At 39.2% G+C, this 20,637-nt stretch overlaps 1 protein-coding gene across 7 annotated transcripts in view; it reads left to right on the forward strand.

The window, feature by feature from the left end:
* The window catches only part of SYNE1 (spectrin repeat containing nuclear envelope protein 1), a 317,978-nt gene that overhangs the window by 197,117 nt on the left and 100,224 nt on the right, over positions 1-20,637 (forward strand). For 3 of the 7 annotated variants that reach the window (XM_068151698.1, XM_068151707.1, XM_068151735.1), the window contains exons 1-6: positions 3,977-4,115; positions 9,871-10,065; positions 11,109-11,249; positions 17,231-17,395; positions 18,174-18,335; positions 19,317-19,511. In XM_068151698.1, the coding sequence (XP_068007799.1) occupies positions 4,008-4,115; positions 9,871-10,065; positions 11,109-11,249; positions 17,231-17,395; positions 18,174-18,335; positions 19,317-19,511 (966 nt within the window). In that variant the 5' untranslated portion in view covers positions 3,977-4,007. Of the gene's footprint in view, positions 1-439; positions 563-2,603; positions 2,787-3,971; positions 4,116-9,870; positions 10,066-11,108; positions 11,250-17,230; positions 17,396-18,173; positions 18,336-19,316; positions 19,512-20,637 lie in introns of those variants that run through there. The other 4 variants (XM_068151740.1, XM_068151710.1, XM_068151718.1 and 1 more) reach the window with 4 other exon arrangements.

Consider the following 20,637-nt stretch of genomic DNA (forward strand, 5'->3'; position numbering starts at 1 on the left):
TCAATGATGTAGTTGAATATGTTGTATGCAGAGAAAATCGTAACTCCACTGCTAGTGGTCCTTAAGAGCAGTCTATCAAGATAAAACAATTATGCCTTGTCTTATAACAGGAAGATGAATAGAAGACATCTTGAGTTCCTTGGTAGGCCTTGAACTTCATGAAATTAACTTTATGAAGCACATGCTATATCTGAGATTGAGGAAGTACTTAAGATAACAACTCTGACTTTGAGACTTCTCTTTCTAGACTGTCATGTGATTAGGGTTTTTTAATCCAATATTTTAAACATATAAAATTAATTGTTAAAACTATGAGTTATTTTTGTCACTGTATATAAGGTATGTAGCTACAAAATCCAGGTGTATATTTATAATGATAGGGTTTTTAAAAAAAAAAAAAGTTCTCATTTATGCCTGAATCGAATGTATATTTTTACAGGACATGAAGAAATTTGAAATTGAGCTGAGAGCCCTGCAGGCTGCTCTGGAGCAAGCACAAGCCACACTGACCTCTCCAGAGCTGGGGCATTTGAGCTTGAAGGAGCAACTTTCTCATAGACAGGTAAAGGGCTAGGACATCAAAGTGAGCACTTGAGTACTGCGAGCTTACACAAAGAATAATGAATGCTGCTGAGACCAATAGTGATGTTTCTTAGGTGGCACATTGTTTCAGAGCCTAGCCCCAAATTACTGCCATGGAATAAAGGGCAGAGTGGGAATAATCATCTCCTCAAAGGTCACAGTTGAAGTATCATTCGTATGAATCTGTTCTTATGTTGATGCAGTTCTGAGAAATGTGCATCACATCCAATTTAATCCATTTTAATAATAACAATGAAACTCAGTTTTTATCTAGTGTTTTTCAGCAACAAGTTCTTAAAGTACTTCAGAAAGAAGTCTAGGTTGTTACCACCATCTTAGAGAAAGTGTAGTGAGGTAGTGTGTTGCTAGATACACCAACAGTCAGTTAGAAAGCTAAGAGAATTCCATTTGCCTTAACTCCAGTTACATTTTTGTATATTTAATTGAATGATCTTCATGATATGTTGCTTTTTTCTGTATTGCACTAGAGTTTTGTCAATTATTATTTTTTATCTCAGCATTAGAACAAGAAAAATATCCAACTTGCTGCTTTCTCTATTGCACTGGAAATGAGTGATTTTTTTTTTTTCTCAGCCGCATAAACAGAAAAACATCCAAGTTACATGTTTCTAAGTTGCTTAAGAAATTTTTCTTGCTGCAAGCTAATACAGAGATATAACTGTCTTAGTCTGCCACTGAAAACTGATTGTTTTAACTAACCTGTTTTACTAAACAGCTTTCCCTTTTGATCAAAATATGCAATTTTATTCTAGGGACTTGCAGTCAAATTTCAGAATCGAGGCAGCAAAGAGTGTAAATGAAACGCATCACCCATTGTAAAAGAATATGGAGTTTACGTTACTTGTTATGTGTATTCTTTGTTCTGGCTCTAGCTGGTCTCACAGTATGACTTTTTTGTTCAGAAAGAGGCTGTAGCCCTTGCCCACTCATTTCACAAGACCACAGAGGGAGTCTTGAAGAACATCTGACTGGGTGCTGATTGCAAAGTAAAGGCACCCTTTGCCAGCAGTACAGGGCCTGGCAGAGGAGAGGCCTCAACTGATGTCTGAGAAATAAATTGTTAGGCCTAATCTGATTGGGTTATCCACTATATGTCACGAAGGCACAGAAATAAAGAGCAAACCACAAACCACTTCAGACCCACTTAGCCATTTTTCTGTCTATGGTATATAGGAGAAGGGAGAAGACAACCAGTCTCTTTATCCCTGTTTGGTATACATGTCTAGATGATTAAACTTAAAATATTTTCTATTCGACTAAGGCCATTTTCATCAGCTTTGTCTTTTTTGAAAACTGGTTTTTGTTTTCTGTCTGTGAATACATTGAATTCCCTTGTTAAAGATACAAAGAATGCTAATCAATCTATTCTCCAGTAATGACTGGAGCGCTCAGGGCGCTTAGACCCTTCTCATGCATATGAACAGACAGCTTAAATGGACATTGTGAATGGAATAGAGACTAATAAGAAAGGCACCCAGCTTGTGATTATTCAAAGGAATAACATGTCTTTGTGTTTCTTTCTGTTTGATTACCTACTGAATTTTAAGCAACGTTTTCAGCCATAGTTTGGATTTTTGAAGGAAAGCTGTGAACACGAGATTAATTTGCTGGTTTTAAAATGTGCTACTGTATCTCATCAGGGAGTTCCACTCTGATTTTAACATTAAAATATTTATATATGTGAGTGAATCATATGCTACTTTGATTTGTGGATTTCTTAAATATATTATTTTCAAATATGTTAACAATTATTTTTGTGCTTGGAGATAGATACTGATATACTTTTTCATTATAAAGGCTTTTTGCTTAACTAATATTTAAAAGACTGCTTCTTTCAGAATAAGCAACTCCAGACATACTGTGTCCTGATATAATAAATTCAGAAAGTAGATAATCAAATCTATTTGTTTTAGTGCTTGAACTCATCATTAGTTTCTTGTTGCTGCATGCACTGCTCTGGGGGTTCTGCAAAACTGGCTTATTGTGGCACTTGTTCCTAGCATCTGTTGTCCGAAATGGAGTCACTAAAGCCAAAAGTTCACGCAGTTCAAGTCTGTCAGAGTGCCCTGAGGATTCCCGAAGAAGTGGTCACCGGCCTGCCAATGTGCCACAGCGCCCTCCGGCTCCAGGAGGAGGCCAGCCGCCTGCAGCACACTGCCATTCAGCAGTGCAACATCATGCGGGCAAGTGTACTTCCACCCCTTAAACTACCCTAAGCCACTTCAACAGTGCCATACAAGCTGTGAGGAGAACAGAGAATTTCATAGCTCTGCTAAATTTCAGTCACTTCTGACTTCCATGTTTTTGAGGATTTTGACATTTGTGGTCATTTATTGTTGATTTATTAATCATCTCAGTTTTATGCTTAATCTTGCTGGTTTTAGTAACGCTGTTAGGAATAGCTAGATAAATAGCTACTCTACAAGTATGCAAGTTAATAACATATATGATCAGTTAATGGAATTAATATATCATTACAACCTCAAATGCTCATAATGATTGCATAAAGAATTAGCTAATTAAATAGCTTTCTAGAATAAACAATGTGGGAGTTTTTCCTCTTTATTTGAAATTTGTTTGTATTAGCTTTCTGATTTTGGAGTCATTTAGCATCTATTAGATTTGCGTTTTCAGATCTTTCTAAATACAAGAAAACTATTTTTATTTGATTGTATGAATTCATAATTAAACATGTTTAAGGCATTTCCAAAGAAGCAGAGAAAAAAGCTTTCCTTTCCTGCCATTTAGTGATAGAAAAATACATAGTGATCAAGGGTACAACTACAGAGCTTCAAGTTTCGGTAATGGAAGAGACTTTCAATCATTAAGGATAGTTAATGATACTTAAGCACAAGGAAGAATGAATGTCACACTAATAAGTTTTAAAACCAAGTAGGTAAACTTCTGGTGAACCTAAACTGTTACTACACTGGTTGGAAAATAGTCTGAATCAATCTTCATATTCCTCTTTGAGGTGTATTTTCAGTAAAATCTAACTTTTTCTGACAGTCTTACCACTTCGTAAATGGAGCTATGAAATGAAAAAGTAGATGACAATGTTTTATAATAAAACCATGAGATTAGGCAATGCTGTCTTTTGGCGAGTACTTTTGGTGCAGATACTTGTTGGAAGCAGAAGTTCTAGCTCCTTATAGTGGATATCTAAAATGACATGTTGCATTTACTGTTCTTTGCAGTTCATATTATTTCCAAATGTGCTTTTTCCTGACTCTGTTCCTGCTTTGCTTACCCAGATGCAAGTGCCAGACAGATTAAAAAAAGTGTGCTTCCCTTTAGAGAGTCAGTCAGTCATGCTTTGAACTAAGTAAATTTTTTCCTGACACTATTTTTTTTTTCTCCCTCTCTAGGAAGCAGTGGTTCAGTATGAACAATACGAGCAAGAAATGAAATATTTACAGCAAATGATAGAGAGTGCCCATCGTGAGATCCAAGACAAGCCAATAGCAACCAGCAACATTCAGGAACTCCAGGTCCAGATTACACAGCATGAGGTAAGAGAGGCAGAATGCAACATGAGGTCACTGGCAGCTCATTTACCCAAAGAGCTTTTCATAAGCAATAGTCATAAGCTAGCTAATTAGCTTTTCAGATAGGCTTAATACCAGATAGGAAAAACTCATGCTATTGGTACAGTGTGGGAAGTGTTCATCTATTTATTCAGTTAGATGTGTCCTGATCTCCAGGCAACATTGTGGCAAATAAAAGCATTGCATAATTAAGGAGCAATTAACATAGGTACTTGACTGAGGAGTGGCTCAGAAATCAGTGTTAAGCAGTTAGTCAAGTGATCACTGCTAGTTCATTGATTCTTATAGCGAGAGAATCATAGAATCATTTAGGTTGGAAAAGACCTTCAAGATCATTGAGTCCAACCATTAACACTATCCAGTTCACCACTAAGCCCTATCCCCAAGCACCACATGTACATGACTTTTAAACACAACCAGGGATGGTGACTCAATCGCTTCCCTGGGCAGGCTGTTCCAGTGCCTGACAAACCCTGTCAGTGAAAAAAATTTTCCAGCTTAAACCTCCTCTGGTGAAGGTTAAGGCCATTCCCTCTTGTTCTATCACTGGTTGCTTCAGAGAAGAGACCAACATCAACTTCATGAAAACCTCTCTTCAGATAGTTATAGAAAGTGTTAAAGTCTCCCCTCGACCTCCTTTTCTTCATACTAAACATGGTCAGTTCCTTCAGCTGCTCCTTGTAAGACTTGTTCTCTAGGCCGTTCACCAGCTTAATTGCTCTTCTCTGGACCCGCTCCACCACCTTGATGCATATCTTGTATTGGGGTGCCCAAAACTAAGCTTGGGGTGTGGCCTTACCAATGCAGAGTACAGAGGGACAGTAACCTCCCTGATCCCGCTTCCCTTATTTCCATCACAGTAGCACTGTAAAAAAACCCACTAAGAACCACAGCAAATTGGAAGAAAAGTGAAACAATCACACCAAAGGTTTCAGTGTTGGGAAGAGTTCTGGCTTCTGGAGTTACAGGTCCTTCCCTCAAATGTATTGATCATCAACCTTTGGAGGAATAGAATGGAATAGACCAGACCAGGTTGGAAGAGACCTTCAAGATCATTGTGTCCAACCTATCATCCAACCAACTAAACCATGCAACCAAGCATCCTATCAAGTCTCCTCCTGAGCACCTCCAGTGATGGTGACTCCACCACCTCCTCAGGCAGCCCATTCCAATGGGCAATCACTCTCTCCGTGTAAAACTTCCTCCTAACCTCCAGCCTAAACCTCCCTTGGTGCAGCCTGAGACTGTCCTCTTGTTCTGGTACTGGGTGCCTGGGAGGAGAGACCAACCTCTGCCTGTCTACAACCCCCCCTCAGGTAGTTGTAGAGAGCAATAAGGTCACCCCTGAGTCTCCTCCAGGCTAAGCAACCCCAGCTCCCTCAGTCTCTCCTCACCAACTTTGTTGCTCTTCTCTGGACTCGTTCCAGCAAGTCAACATCCTTCCTAAACTGAGGGGCCCAGAACTGGACACAGTACTCGAGGTGTGGCCTAACCAGTGCAGTGTACAGGGGCAGAATGACCTCCCTGCTCCTGCTGGCCACACTGTTCCTGATGCAGGCCAGGATGCCATTGGCCCTCTTGGCTGCCTGGGCACACTGCAGGCTCATGTTCAGCCTACCATCAACCAGCACCCCCAGGTCCCTCTCTACCTGGCCGCTCTCCAGCCACTCTGACCCTAGCCTGTAGCACTGCATGGGGTTGTTGTGGCCAATGTGCAGAACCCGGCACTTGGATGTGTTAAATCTCATGCCGTTGGATTCTGCCCATCTGTCCAGCCTGTCAAGGTCCCTCTGCAGAGCCTCTCTACCCTCCAGCAGATCAACTCTTGCCCCCAGCTTGGTGTCGTCAGCAAATTTACCGATGATGGACTCAATGCCCTCATCCAGATCATCAATAAAGATGTTAAAGAGCATGGGGCCCAGCACCAATCCCTGGGGACTCTACTAGTGACTGGCTGCCAGCTGGATGTGGCACCATTCACCACCACTCTCTGGACTTGGCTCTCCAGCCAGTTCCTAACCCATTGCAGTGTGCTCCCATCCAAACCATGGGCTGACAGCTTGGCCAGGAGTTTGCTATGGGGGACAGTGTCAAAGGCCTTTCTGAAGTCCAGGTAGACTACATCCACAGGCCTTCCCACATCCACCAGGCAGGTCACCTGATCATAGAAGGAGATCAGGTTGGTCAGGCAGGACCTGCCCTTCCTAAATCCATGCTGGCTGAGCCTGATCCCTTGGCCATCCTGCAAGTGCTGTGTGATTGCACTCAGGATGACCTGTTCCATGATCTTGCCTGGCACTGAGGTCAGGCTGACAGGCCTGTAATTCCCTGGCTCATCCAACCGGCCCTTCTTGTGGATGAGCACCACGTTGGCCAGCTTCCAGTTTTCTGGGATGTCTCCAGTGAGCCAGGACTGCTGAAAAATGATGGAGAGCGGCTTGGCCAGCTCCTCTGACAGCTCTCTCAGCACCCTAGGATGGATCCCATCTGGTCCCATGGATTTGTGGGGCTCCAGGCAGCTGAGCAGATCACCAACTACTCCATTCTGGAACAGAGGAAAACTATGCTGCTCCCTGGCTCCTTCTGCCAGCTCTGCAGGCCAGCTGTCTGGAAGACATTCTGTCCTGCTAGTAAAAATTGAGGCAAAGAAGGTGTTAAGTACCTCCTTTTCCTCACCCTTTGTTACAATGTTCCCCTCTGTTTCCACCAAGGAGTAGAAGTTGTCCTTGCCCTTCCTCTTGCTATTAATGTATTTATAGAAGGACTTTTTGTTATCCTTCACAGCAGAGGCCAGTCTAAGCTCCAAATGTGCTTTTGCCACCCTAATTTTCTTCCTGCAAGACCTAGCAACATCCTTAAACTTTTCATGGGTTGCCTCATCTTTCTTCCAAAGATGATACACCCTCTTTTTTTCCCGTAGTTCTTTTAGAAGTTCATTACCCATCCAGGCTGGCCATCTGCCCCGGTGGCTCAGGAGTTGGGGTAGTCTATCTACAGCCTTCCTGATGTGCTGGTGTGGGAGCTCCAGAGCCCCTTTCCTTGTCCCCTGTCTGTCGTATGCTTTGTGGGGTAGAAAATGCACCGTTGAGCTCTGTGTGTCACTTTTGGCACCAGATGGCACCATTTCTTTATCTTTAAGGTCTCTGTGCTATTGCGTAATAGAACATAATCACGTTACCAATGTTGCTCATTTTCTATCCAGTTGTTACCAAAGTTCCTTGCTATAGATGCAGGTCAGTTTGCTTAAACAAGCACTTCAGGTTTTTAGTACTGAATTAATTATGCTACTATTCTCAATTCAAATGCTCTGGAACAGCAAATTCAGGTGAGTGACATAAGTTTTACAGGGTAATATTTTTAGAAGACGGAATGAAGCTGCAGGAAGGAAGCAGTTTAAAATTGGGCAGCCTGAAGTTTCATTTGCATTTGAGCAAGCTCAGTAGCCAGGAGTCCTCAGTATCCACAAGAAGAGAGCAGCTTTACTTTATTGTGCATGTTGACATAAAATAGAGTGGAAAGGTTTCACAGCTGCAAACTTTCCACGTTTAGGGGTAAGGAAAGACTGAGATGTGTATTTTTTATTCTTACTTTGGCTGCTAAATACCTGTTTAAAAGCATTAGTGTAAAAGGCCTATATTGAAGCTTATATTATTATACTATTTCAGAAGGTACGTTTGTCAAGATTCCTGTTGCATGTGTTACTGGTTTATGTCACTGGATTCCCTGTTGAAGTCTGCATGAACAAAAACTTAAAGGGACCTTTGTAGTAGCTATGTTTAGAATTAAAAGAAGAGGAAAATAAAAGGAAAGTACCCCCTGTTTTGTAGGAAGATTGTGTTACTGTGGATGTATGGAACTAGTTATGCTGTGGAACTATATTTACTGAATTGTGTTTTATTAGACTTTCAGATAAGAATGTGAGCAAATATCTCCATACTTGTGAATATTTTTAATGGATAACAGTATGTCATAGTACATTGCACTTATGCTTTACTTTTTTCACAGTCAACAATTTTGCCTCCTTTGTTTTGAGTTGAGAGAAGCATGTTAGATACTTAGTGCATTGGACATCGATGCCGCAAATGTTGTTGCATCTCAGTAATATTGATGGAGATAAGTGGATATATTGAATGACAATGATTTCCCACTGAGCCCCAGATAAGTCATTCATTGAATGCCCAACAGAGTAGATAACTATTCCAGCTGCTAAATATTAAAGTTATGGCTTGATTTGTTTGCAGTTTTGGGGTTTCAGTTGATGTTTTCTTCTCAAGACTTTGCTTGGTCTCCAAGGTAAGCCTTGGACTGCCAAGAAAGGAGGTTTTTTTTTGCTAATCTGATAGCGACTAGGTAAAATTAAAACCCAGGCAGTAAAATATCATCCTCATCTTTGTGGTACTTCCATTTCTAACTCTGCTTTTCTCACTGTCACTATCCTGCACTGTGATTTTGAGGAAATCTTTTAGCAAGATGAAGCAGTAATCTTATTTACCTTTTAGAAGCTATTGTGATAATTTATTATTGTAGCTAGTAGATGTTGCAACTTCTGTTGCTATATTTTTCCTTCAAAACTTATGTTTATTGGAGAAATAAAAGCAGATATAAAAATAGAGCAGAAATATATATTTGAATAAATAATCACTGATGTAGCAGGCAAAGTTGTTTTCACTTTATAGATCAAAATGCTATCATGTTACTGAACTTGTAGAGAGATGGAACAATAGATTTGGCAGAAATGTGAAAATGTTCCACCATTTTTTATTTTAAGTGTATTAGTTGGAAGCTTTGAAACTGGACATTGAACTGGTCAGCAGTTCACAGTAGGAGAGGAGAAAAGACAAACCAGTTTCAAAGGCTATTCAATTCCATCTTTCTTCTGTGACTGAACGTAAAATTATGATGGTGAATGGCCACACAGATAGTCTGTTTCATAGCCATAAACTCCAGTATTTTAAAATCTAGTCTGCTATAGGGTAGATGCCCCAGTTTTTTTTTAATGAAAAGTTAGTCCTGATGTGCAGCTCACATTTAACTAGACTTACACAAAACCAAAACAATGTTAAAATATTATCTGAATACTCTTAAAAAGCAATCCAGTCTGTGTTTAATCTTATTATGTGGCTGATTGTTTCTGATCACATTTGATCTTGTCAGATCTCATGAGCTGTTTAACAATTCATTCTTTCTGGCAGTAGCTGAATGGGGCATTTTTTACAGTTGTGGTTACTACATGACCTCATTTCCATGGCATGTACTATGCGCGGAAGCTTCATCTTCCTCATAAATGGAAATAGAACAGCAGAAAAAATAGGACAGGAAGACGGAAAGACGTTCCTCTTTGCTGCAGTGTGAAGCTTATAGAATTCATGCTGGGTTCAGACTACAGGCAAGCATGAAATGTCCCTCCCTCCCCTCTGAGGTTAACATGCAGAGTGTTTTGCTGCGCTTCTCTGGTTTTGCTTCAAAGCTCTCAGCTCTGTGGTTTAGCTGTGCAGCCAGACGCAGCCTGACTTGTTCCCTCCACTATCAACATCCTGCTTGTCAGTGAGTGCAGCAGCTTATGCAGGGTTTCTGAGAGGCAATGCTGTGATGTTATTGGCTGGGCTTGGAGGGGAGAGCTTTCCTTCACCATGGAAACTGAAGGTCCTGTGGCCTTTATTGGCTGCCTCTGTATTAGGGGAAAAAAAATGTATTAGGAAAAAAAATAATGTTTCCTCAGGAGCTGGCTCAGAAGATCAAAGGATACCAAGAGCAAATTGCTTCTTTGAATTCAAAGTGCAAGATGCTGACAATGAAAGCAAAACATGCCACCATGCTGCTGACAGTGACAGAAGTGGAGGGGCTGTCAGAGGGAATGGAGGAGCTGGATTCAGACCTGCTCCCAGCACATCCTGCTCATCCCTCGGTGGTTATGGTAAGTAATACATTTATCTCAGTGCTGTCTATCTGAGCTGTTTGCTTTTGCATCATTGCAACACTCCTGTGTAGCAAACTGCCGCAGCTCATGTCTACATTTTTCTTTTGAAATGGGTGGAGTGAGGCAAACAAAACAAGTTACAGCTTCCCCTTACTGTATTTTGCTTTATATAAGTTTTCAAGACTTGTTGATAAAGGACAGAGCTATTTTAACAGACAAATACCAGTGGAAGGTGTCTGTAATTTGATGAAAATATAATGTTTTTTGTAGCTGTCAGCTCATTATTAGTGCAGGAATAAAATAAAAGCAGAATAAATACTATTTTGTAACATGTTGCAGTGTACATTTTTACAGATCTTATTTTTAAAGCTCTTGTCTTAAAATGCTGGTGTGATAATTGACAGCATGCTGCTATATTCTCAGATGAGTGTGTGGAAAATGAAAGCTGGATAAATACTACCGTAGGCCTTATGTTTGAATTACTCTGCTTGATTTGGTCTTATTACAAACATACTAGAAATGCTACTGGATATTTTTTCTGAGTGAAAACAGCACAAATTTCAGGGTTTATCACTGTATAACAGCACCAGGGAAGTGAGAAGAATGTGTTGCTACTGGACTATGTGTGGTTTGTATTTCAAGTCTCTTCCTTGTTGTTCTAACCAGGCCTGGATACTGAGGCCAGTACTGCATTATTCTGTAGCTCTCCGTAGTATTTCCATATATAACAGTAATTGCATTGGACACTTCTACACAGACTCTAATTTGTTAAGATAGTGATGCTTGCAACACATTTTATTTTAAATTTGTTAAGGTACAGAAGAGCATATTCATACTGAACTACATCAAGTAAATAAGAATATTAGTTCAAGCAGGTTTTTAAACTAGTGAATGTTAGAGCATGAAGTGTGACTAAATAATGTCATGGTAATTCTGGCCATGTGGTTGTATTTTTCTTGTTTTGAACTCAATTTAAGTCAAACCTAAGTTGAGGTAACTGTTTTCCCTTCTGTGCTCTGGGCATGCATTTCCTGTGGCAGATGACTGCTGGTCGCTGTCACACACTGCTCTCCCCTGTCACTGAGGAATCTGGGGAGGAGGGAACCAACAGTGAGATTTCTTCTCCACCTGCCTGTCGCTCTCCCTCACCTGTGGCTAATACAGATGCTTCTGTTAACCAGGTACCTCCCTCTTGTCATTCATTTAGCTTTTGTCTCAGATATGCATGGTTCCATTCCACAGGTGTTTGATTTAATCCTCTGAAAAAATATTTACCAAGGAACTGAGGCTTAACCTCTAACCTAACTGAGCATTTAGGTGCTCTTTAAAAATGGCTACATACACTGACTTCTGAGTTCAAAATGTATAAATCTGCTGTTACAACTATTCCCTATTTAAAAAAAAAAAAAATAAAAAATGGAAGCAACAGTTACAAAACTCTTCCATGTCACTAGAATTTTCTATTTGTAACCTAATTTTTATTTATTTAGTTGTACTCAGTGGAATCTTGCATCCTGAGAAAAAAAGAAATGCAATTTTGTACTCTCTATAATAAAACATAGCATCATGTTCATATACATCCATCTTACTGTACCAATGGCATGTAGCATTGACCTCATGGTCTGGTATCTCCCATTTAATACTATTTCAAGTATTAACTTTCATGATTGTTTTGCCATTTATTGTTCTTTCTATACTATCCATTACAGTCTGTTTTAAGTGCTAATGAGGCAGATCAGTGAAATCACAGAAGTTAGATTCAAAACTAAGGGTTCTCACACTTCTAATAGGAACAGTCAGCACTGATTAAAATGAAAGCAATGAGCCAGCACATTGAGCATCACACACATGAAAGCACACAAAATGTTAAGGTTTAGAAAGTGAGAAATGAGCCTTAGAAGCAGTCACCACCTCAATGAATTGCAGGTTTTGTTGTTGCCTGGTTTTGCATTTGTGATTGCTTCCACAACTGACAACTGCAGACTTAAAGGAGTTAAGTAAAATTAGAGAAGTTTGACCAAGAAAACTGTTGATTCCTTCTACTTATGTATATGGTGCTGTAAAATTTGTTAAGTAGAAATGATTCATTTTCATGAACTGATGTAAGAAATAATACTAAAGTAAGATAGTAAGACAGGTGACAGAATCTTCAACAGTATAATAAAAAATGTTATATAATGAATGTGAATAATTTTTCTAGTGTTCTGCCATTTCAGATAATGAGAAATTTCCTGGGCAGCTATATATTTCAGATCAAAAATCCTATGACAGTGAAGAGTTAAAGGACTGAGGACAGCTTGCTTCCTAGTAAACCAGGCTATGTCTGATTATTATGTTTCTCTGAAAATGTAAGACTGGGCTAACAGCTCCAGTAGCTGAAATAATACAGAAAAACCAGGGAAGACGCCGTTGCACCATGAGCTGATGCCAAAATGCCTGTTTCAGAACTGTCGACAGTTAGGGTTAGGCTGGCTGCTAGATTAGTGACAGACACTCTCTATTAACCCCTCTCCCTTTCCAAAGGGGAATAAGGGAGAGAGATTTAATGAATTTTAAAAGAAAACTAAAACTATTTTAATGGAAATAATAATATAACATGAAATATATGCAAACCCACTAGAGAACCCAATTAGTCATTGTTACCACTGATGCAATGGCAGAAGTCCCAGACTGGACTCAGCAGCAGATAGGAACCAGATTCAGGAGCTGGATTCATGAACTTGTGGATCGGGGTCAAATTAGAACGGACAGAGCCCTCTTCAGATGCTGGCTCCTGAAGAAGAATAATCTTTCAGTTTTATACAAACTATGATGTATAGGGGATAGATTGCCTTGTTGGTCAATTTAGGGTCACCTGTCAGCTCCTCGTTGAAGCTCAGGCTTTTACTCTGCACCTGTAAAGTCATGCACAAGATTTAGCAATGTGCTTGGTCTGCATGCCAATCCTTGATACAAAGTTCAAGCGCTGAACTATCACTACTACAAGCAGACACCATCTGCAAAGACGTGCTGTTCAATTACTTAGAAGAGACTGAGCTGAAAAGTAAAATCCTTGAACAGAATTAGTTCTAAATCAAACCAGGTCAAAAACCTGTGATTTACTGTGAGAAACTTGAACAAAAAAAAAGTCATTCAATTAGCAGAATTTATAGTGTTATAATAATTTTTAAAAAACATTAAAATTGAAGATTTCTTCACTGTGGTTAGTGTTGAAACAAACAGCATGTATTAAACAGCAAGCGGAAGAACATTCCAAAATGCAGTGGTTTACTTACAAAATACTTAGGTTCTCACTCATGTGAGATTAAAACTAAAGAAGCTATGAAACTGCCAGTGCTGTTCATGATGCATGCCCAGGGAGACTTCATCAAAGGTTGGTTAAAAAAATTATTCTAAAGATTGGTGAATTAGGAGGCTAAATGTAAGTTAAAGATATTTTGTATTGAGTAAGAATCAGCAAAACTAATTTGGTACTACTTTGTTTTAAAAAGTAGCCAATGTTACGAGAAATGATTCCTCACAGGAAGATCACCTACAAAGTACCAGGAAACGTATGAACAGGAACTATAGAAAGTAAAGAGTGACGTTAATTTTACCTTAGGAAAAAAATTAAAAGCACTAATGAAGTGGAGATTGAGGAAGGGAAGGTAGGGTGTTAAGGCTGCTTTTAAATTTATCCCAAATAATCACTGTACAGCCTTACATCAGGATTTCCAAGTGTCTCTTAATGTTGAAATGTAGATAGTCTGAATTCAGATATCTCTGCATTATTTTTACATTACTAAAGAGTAATGAAAATATAAACTGAGTGCTGTGTATTAGTGGGAATAATGGTTCTAAGTATTAAAATAGATTAAGACCATAAATACATAAAGAAAAATTACATATCTAGCACTGTTATAAGTTAGCAGTTGCCCAAGTTGTTTGTTTTGTACTGAAACTCCTCTAAAATCAACAGGATAGGAGGGCAGATAAAAAACTATTAACTTGGAAAAGGCTGAAGAAATTAATAATGCAATTTATTTTGATATATAGAAAAATCAGACACTTCATCTATGCAGCAGTACTGAATGAGAATCCTTTGGGGCCAAAACTTCTCACACTTATCCAAAGAGGTAGTTGATTAAAATTTAGCATAGTTTTTTAAAACTTGTTTTCCAACTGAACTGAAAAAGCTCAAATGTTGGCACAAAGCCTTGAAGGTCACAGTCTTCATTGCTTGGTCAATATTAAATGTCTTTCTGTCTCCTTTAACACAGCCTTCTTAATCATTCTTTCTCCTCTTATGAAAGCTCAGCTAGGGTGCAACAGTGCTTATTAAACACATCTTTTGCCCCCACATCCTAACAACAAAGCTTGAATACTGTTCTTTGATTTTCATAAAACTGGGCATGAAATACTATGGTCTTCATAAGGACAACAGAAGATATTACTTGTAAGAACATCTGAATTCATACTACCATCATATGAAGCTCAGTGAAAAAGAAACTGCAGTGTTGATGCTCCAGAATGTAGCTGAAAAGTTGGGGAAAGCAAGCCCTTTATTCTGGAAATCATGACTGAGAAATTTCAGAAGCACGGCTCTTCTACTGGCTTTGAGATAGGACTAGCTAAATGCTTAGAGAGTAGCTTCAGAGACAGCAAAAAAGAGAAGTTCCCTGCACTGGTGCAATTTGTCATTGTGACATGGAAAGATCATCCAAGATCAGTGTTAAAAAAATGTTTTTAATGCAGAAACTTTTACCTGTTCCCTCTTGGCTCCTGGACACTGTAAACACTTTGATCATTAAATTCTTCAAGTTCCCGAATTACTGGCTTTGAAGAACTACTTTATCTGATGTTGAGACAGTTTGGGAGCAACCTGCTTTCTCTGCTTTCAGGGCCTGTTTGGTTTTGTTCACATATAGTATTAGATAACATGCTGAAATTACATTGGGGATAAAGATTTTGCTTCAGTTTTGGATCCTAATTATACTCTGATCTCGGGTACCTCATAAGTAATACCTAACTTTTTATGCTATACAAAATCACAGAATGTTTGAGGTTGGAAGGGTCTGCTGGAGGTCATCTGGTCTAACTACCTTCCTTAAACTGGGCCACATATACCAGGTTGTCTGGGCTTATATCCAAGTGCCTTTTAAGTATCTCCAAGATAAGAGACTCTACAACTTCACTGGGCAACCTGTCCCAGTGCTCAATTGCCCTCACAGTAAATAAGTCTTTTCTGCTGTGCAGAGGGAACTTGCTACATTTGAGTTTGTGCCCATTGCCTCTGATGCTGTCACTGAGCACTGCTGAGAAGAGCCTGTCTCCACTGCACTCTCCCTTCAGGTTTAGAATATGCTAGAATTGTAAGGTCATTTAGGTTGGAAAGGACCTTTAGTATCACAGAGTCCAACCATTAACCTAGTGCTGCCAAGTCCATCACTAAACAATATCCCCCAGAGCCACTTCTGCGCATCTTCTAATTATCTCCAGGGATGATCACTCAACTCCTTACCTGGGCAGCCACTTCCAGTGCTTGACAATCCTTTTGGTGAAGAAGTTTTTCCTAATATCCAATATGAACCGATCTTGCCACAACTGGAGGCCATTTCTTCCTGTCCTATTGCTTGTTACTTAGTTGAAGAGACCAACACCTACCTCACTACAAGATCCTTTCAGGTAGTTGTAAAGAGGAATAAGGTCTCCCTTGAGCCTTCTTAACTCCAGGCTAGACAAACCCAGTTTCCTCAGTTGCTCTTCATAAGACACGTGCTCTGGGCCCTTCACCACGTTTTTGTCCTTTGGACATGCTTCAGCCCCTCAATGTCCTTCTTGTAGTGAGGAGCCTGACACTGAACATAGTATTCATGATGTGGCCTCGCCAGTGCCAAGTACAGGGGGAAAATCCATTCCTTGGTCCTGCTGGCCACAGTGTTTCTAATACATGTCAGGATACTGTTGACCTTGTTGGCCACCTGGTTGTACTGCTGGCTCATATTCAGCCAGCTGTCAAACAGCACCCCTGGGTCCTTTTCTGCTGGGTAGCTTTTGATATACTCTTCCCCAAGCCTGTAGCATTGCATGGAGTTGTTGTGACCTAAATGCACCTGGCCTGGATGAACCTCATACAACTAACCTTAGCCCATCAATCCAGCCTGTACAGATCACTCTGGATTACCTTCCTACCCTCAAGTATGACAACACTCCTGCCCAGCTTGTCATCTGCAAACTTACTGAGGGCAGACTAGATCTCTTACTGATTTCATTGGCAGCAAAACTGTGTCTTGAAAGTTTCCACTAGGGGCGTTTACAAGTTCAAAATGGTTGGAGACTGGACAACAGCTATGCTATTGCATGATCTGGAGCATAGTTCATTAAAAGGGGCTACTATGTGAGAACAAGGAAGGTTGCAGCATTTTTCACCTTCAGGTAACTGTGGTGGTAATTGTCCTACATGGTTTAGGTTTTAAATTATCCTTGTGATCAAGTCTGCTTTTGTGATTTAAATGGAGATACTGTGCATGTTCTCTTAATGTTACATTTTCTAAAGATCTTTTTGTCACCTACTATAGTTGAAGAAATCCCCATACAGTAGGTATAGATGTTGCAATAAGAAGGAGTTACATCCTCACATTTCAATGGTGATTTGAATGTTTGCCCATTTTCCTTCTCACTTCTGGTCCCTTTCCCTACTACCTTCTATAAGTTACTTGAGAGTACCTCTTTGTTTGAAGGCTTACTGTAAGCTAGTGCTTCATACTCTACATCACTGAATAGTCCTTGAGCATATTCCTTGGTTCTTCTGTTACCTTCTCTGTGCTAGTGTTCATTAAGGTGGTATTTTTTGCCATCTGCAATACCATAACCCACTATCTGAGATGGCTTATGTGTAGTTGTGGTGATGCTTGAACAGTATGTTCACTTGTAGCACTCCTCTCTCAGCATTGCCATCTCTGTCCACAGTTACTTCCTGCACCTCTTAGCTCATATGAACATTTAGTGAAGTTCCAAGCTATGCTCAATATGCTATTAAATGTTTATTTACCGTGTGGCTCAGAGGTTTCCTGGTGGTTTTGGTTTTATGGCTTTTGTTTTGATGGACATATGCAATGAGGCAATATGTATGGGGGGAGCATATTTTATTTTGAAAGTGCAATAATGTGCTTCGTGCTTGTAGGACATTGCTTATTACCAAGCCTTATCTGCTGAACAGTTGCAGACAGAAGCTGCTAAAATACAACCCAGCACAGCCAATCAGGAGTTTTATGAACCAGGATTAGAATCAGCTGCTACTGCCAAATTGGATGATTTGCAGCGTTCCTGGGAAACACTGAAAAATGTGGTAAGTCTTCATCTGGAAGGGTTTGAAACAATCAACTAGATTGTGAGGAGTAAGTTGCGAAGAATTGTCTCAGCCCAATATTCTTCTCTGCAATTCTTGTTTTTCAGGTGGTAACAAAAATTGTTAGCTGTGCTATAATATTACCTTTATTCTTTGTTTCAAAGCTTGTGTGGAATAAACCTCTGTTAAGAAAAGATAAGTCATTCAGGCTGATAGTTACATTCATAAATGTTGCCTGTTTTCAAACTATATTCCGTAGCCTTACAAGGAAATCCAGTCATGCTAGATGAGTTGGCAAAAGAGGTTCAAGAATCCAGTTTCTCAAAATACTTAGTCAACACATTTCTACATGGTAGTGCAGCATAGTCATTCAGTGATGTATAAAATTAGTGAAAGTTTTGATCATGTGCTATAAATTTTAATTCTTTGCAGAGGCTCAGTATTTCTCATGAGCTATTGAGAATTATTTGTCAAGCAAGTAGTGCACATCCACATGTTTCAGTGCATAAAATCTAAAATAAGGCATGAGAATGTGCCTGGGTTTTCTTGTTTATATTATAGAGCCTATTTTTTCAGTCACAAAACCTAGAATTTGACTGATGATCTTTAAACAGACATCTTTTTAAATATTAAGATTTTGCTTCATAACTTACACTTTTGAAAACTTGTTGTAAGTTTCTGGATGTAGTGTCATAACCCTAGGGATTTATTTATGAAGCAGAAAAAAGAGAAAATGTTACATCAGAAGTCAAAATTCATATCTTCCATTCCTCTTCAGATCAGTGAAAAGCAGCGCACCCTCTATGAAGCTCTTGAGCGTCAACAGAAATATCAGGACACACTCCAGTCCATATCCACAAAAATGGAGACCACTGAGATCAAGCTAAATGAGAGTCTGGAACCAGCCAAAAGCCCAGAAAGCCAGATGGCTGAACATCAGGTATAAACTTTGTTAGCTGTATGTCTTACCTTTCTGGACTTCCTGCTATTCTAGAGATGGACATACTTTTTAATAAGGAGCCTTTTGAAAAACTAATAGATCATAGGAGTTTGTCCAATAGAAGTTTTCAGCAAAATCTTTTGGTCAAAGATTGTATTGAGTGACACCTACACATGCTATTCTTCAGCTATTAGCATGTATCGGACTGTTGATAATGTTTTCAAATTTACTAAGATTATAACCAATATTGATTCATTCTAAGTTGATCTAAATGCAGTCTTTGCCTTCTTAAAACAAACCAACCAAAGCATGCAAACAATTCCTTCCCGAGGGAAGTCTTGAGAAGCAAAGCTCAGAATAAGAAGGGAATACTTTATCAGGTAACCCATCCAAGTTGCAGTCATCTAAGCCTTCTATCTGATAGTTTCAAGCTATCTGGTGTAGGAGTTTCTAATTTCAGTAGGATATCCATGACCTAAAAAAAAAGGATATTTGACTTTTGTAGCACTGTGTGATGTCCTGTGCATCCAGTGTGTGTCAGACATGAGAGAAAAGTATCTGCTCTAACTTGACTGAATGAATTCAGCTAGTTTCGGGCTGTAATGTAACTCATGCCCCTTTTCTCTCTCACAAATACATAATCATACTTGTCCATTATCTTCACTGTATCTACTAGAATACCCTGCAGAAAATTTGTTAGAAGAATAAATCTGTATGTATAATATTAGCGAAAGAATGTAATTCTTGTGGTGTGTTTGAAATTCAAGAGAAGTAATTACATCTATATTTCAATTAACAGATGCATAAACCTAGCTTAAGCATCTAAAAGCAAGACTTGATCCCTATGAATTCTGAGTCTATGAAACCAGCAGTGATATGTTGCACCACTCTGTTTCTCACAGAAGCCTATGCTTTTTAAGATAGACTGTCTTCTCACTGGTAAATGAAGCAAATACTTTCTCTGCTTTCTTTACTAAATAGGCTTTGATGGATGAGATTTTGATGTTGCAAGAAGAAATCACTGAGCTTCAGAAATCACTAGCCCAGGAGCTGGTTTCAGAACCACTGGATGCAGAAGCTGCTGATCGGTTGGCATTGGAGTCCACTCTCACAGTCTTAGCAGAACGAATGGCCACAATTCGTATGAAGGCTTCAGGAAAACGACAACTATTAGAGGTACAAGAAAAAACTTCTAGGATGGGGTCCTTTTGATTACGTTCCAGATTTTGAGAGATACTTCTTGCAGAGCTTATTTTCACTGAAGTCCTTAGTCACCATTGCATGCTGAAAATTTAAAAAGTAATTTTCAGTTCTGTTCATTTCTCAGAGTTCTTTTCACTATTATGGTTCTGTTTTAATGAACCCTACACCTTAATGCTATGTGATAAGTAACCAGAAGGAGCTTGAAAAACACGTTGCAGTAGTTATATTTTATGTATACTTGAATTATTACCTTTTTTTTTGTATGTCCACACTGACATTTGTTCAATAGTTTTCCCTTTACATGTAGGACTGTTGATGTGCATACTATACCAGTGAGAAAACACAGCCATGCTAAAGCTGGCTACAGTCTTGCTACTTTGAACATTGCAGGGCAGCATTAGTGCTGTTTTGCTAAAAGAATGTGGGAATGAATTCATAAACACAACCACCACTGCTTTCATAATTTCCAGCATCAATCAGTTCTGAGAGACTAATTGAGAACTGTCTCTCAGGATCTAGCTAAGTTATGGGAGACTCCCAGGGTCTATCAGCTATATTAGTTCTGTGCATTCACCTGAGACAGTGAATGGATCCTTATTGCAATTTTTTATGAATAAAAGGAGTATTTTCTAGGTTTTAACTTCTCAGAATCAAAAAAGGCTTTTACTTACAAAGAAGGGGCTGGAAGCAGGATTGGGATCTTACTGTCTATAACTTGCACCCTATAGAGGATCTTACAATTTCCTTGGTAGTACCTAGTGTAACAAAAAATAATAAAATAAAGTAATAAAAAATGTTTTATTTTATATTTAATTTTTTTGGTGGTAGTATCTTCACACACCATAGTAACTTATTTACAAAATATATTTACAGGTTCTGTTACTGGGTTGTGAGTATATATTCCACATATGAAGACAGTTAAAGGATTTAAGCACAGATCTGAGAATTTCCAATACATCAGTTTAAATTGGAAATAAAGGTGCTGCGATCTGAGGTTTCACACAAGGGGAATTCTGTAGCAAATTACCTGGCTACTCATGGCTTGCTCCTTTGTCTGGTATCCTCCCAGATGCTGTAACTATAATTCAAGCAGCTCCTG

The sequence above is a fragment of the Melanerpes formicivorus genome, unplaced genomic scaffold (assembly GCF_026170545.1).
Source record: "Melanerpes formicivorus ecotype bairdi unplaced genomic scaffold, bMelFor1.0.p_v2 SCAF_2, whole genome shotgun sequence".
NCBI classification, from domain to species: Eukaryota; Metazoa; Chordata; class Aves; order Piciformes; family Picidae; genus Melanerpes; species Melanerpes formicivorus.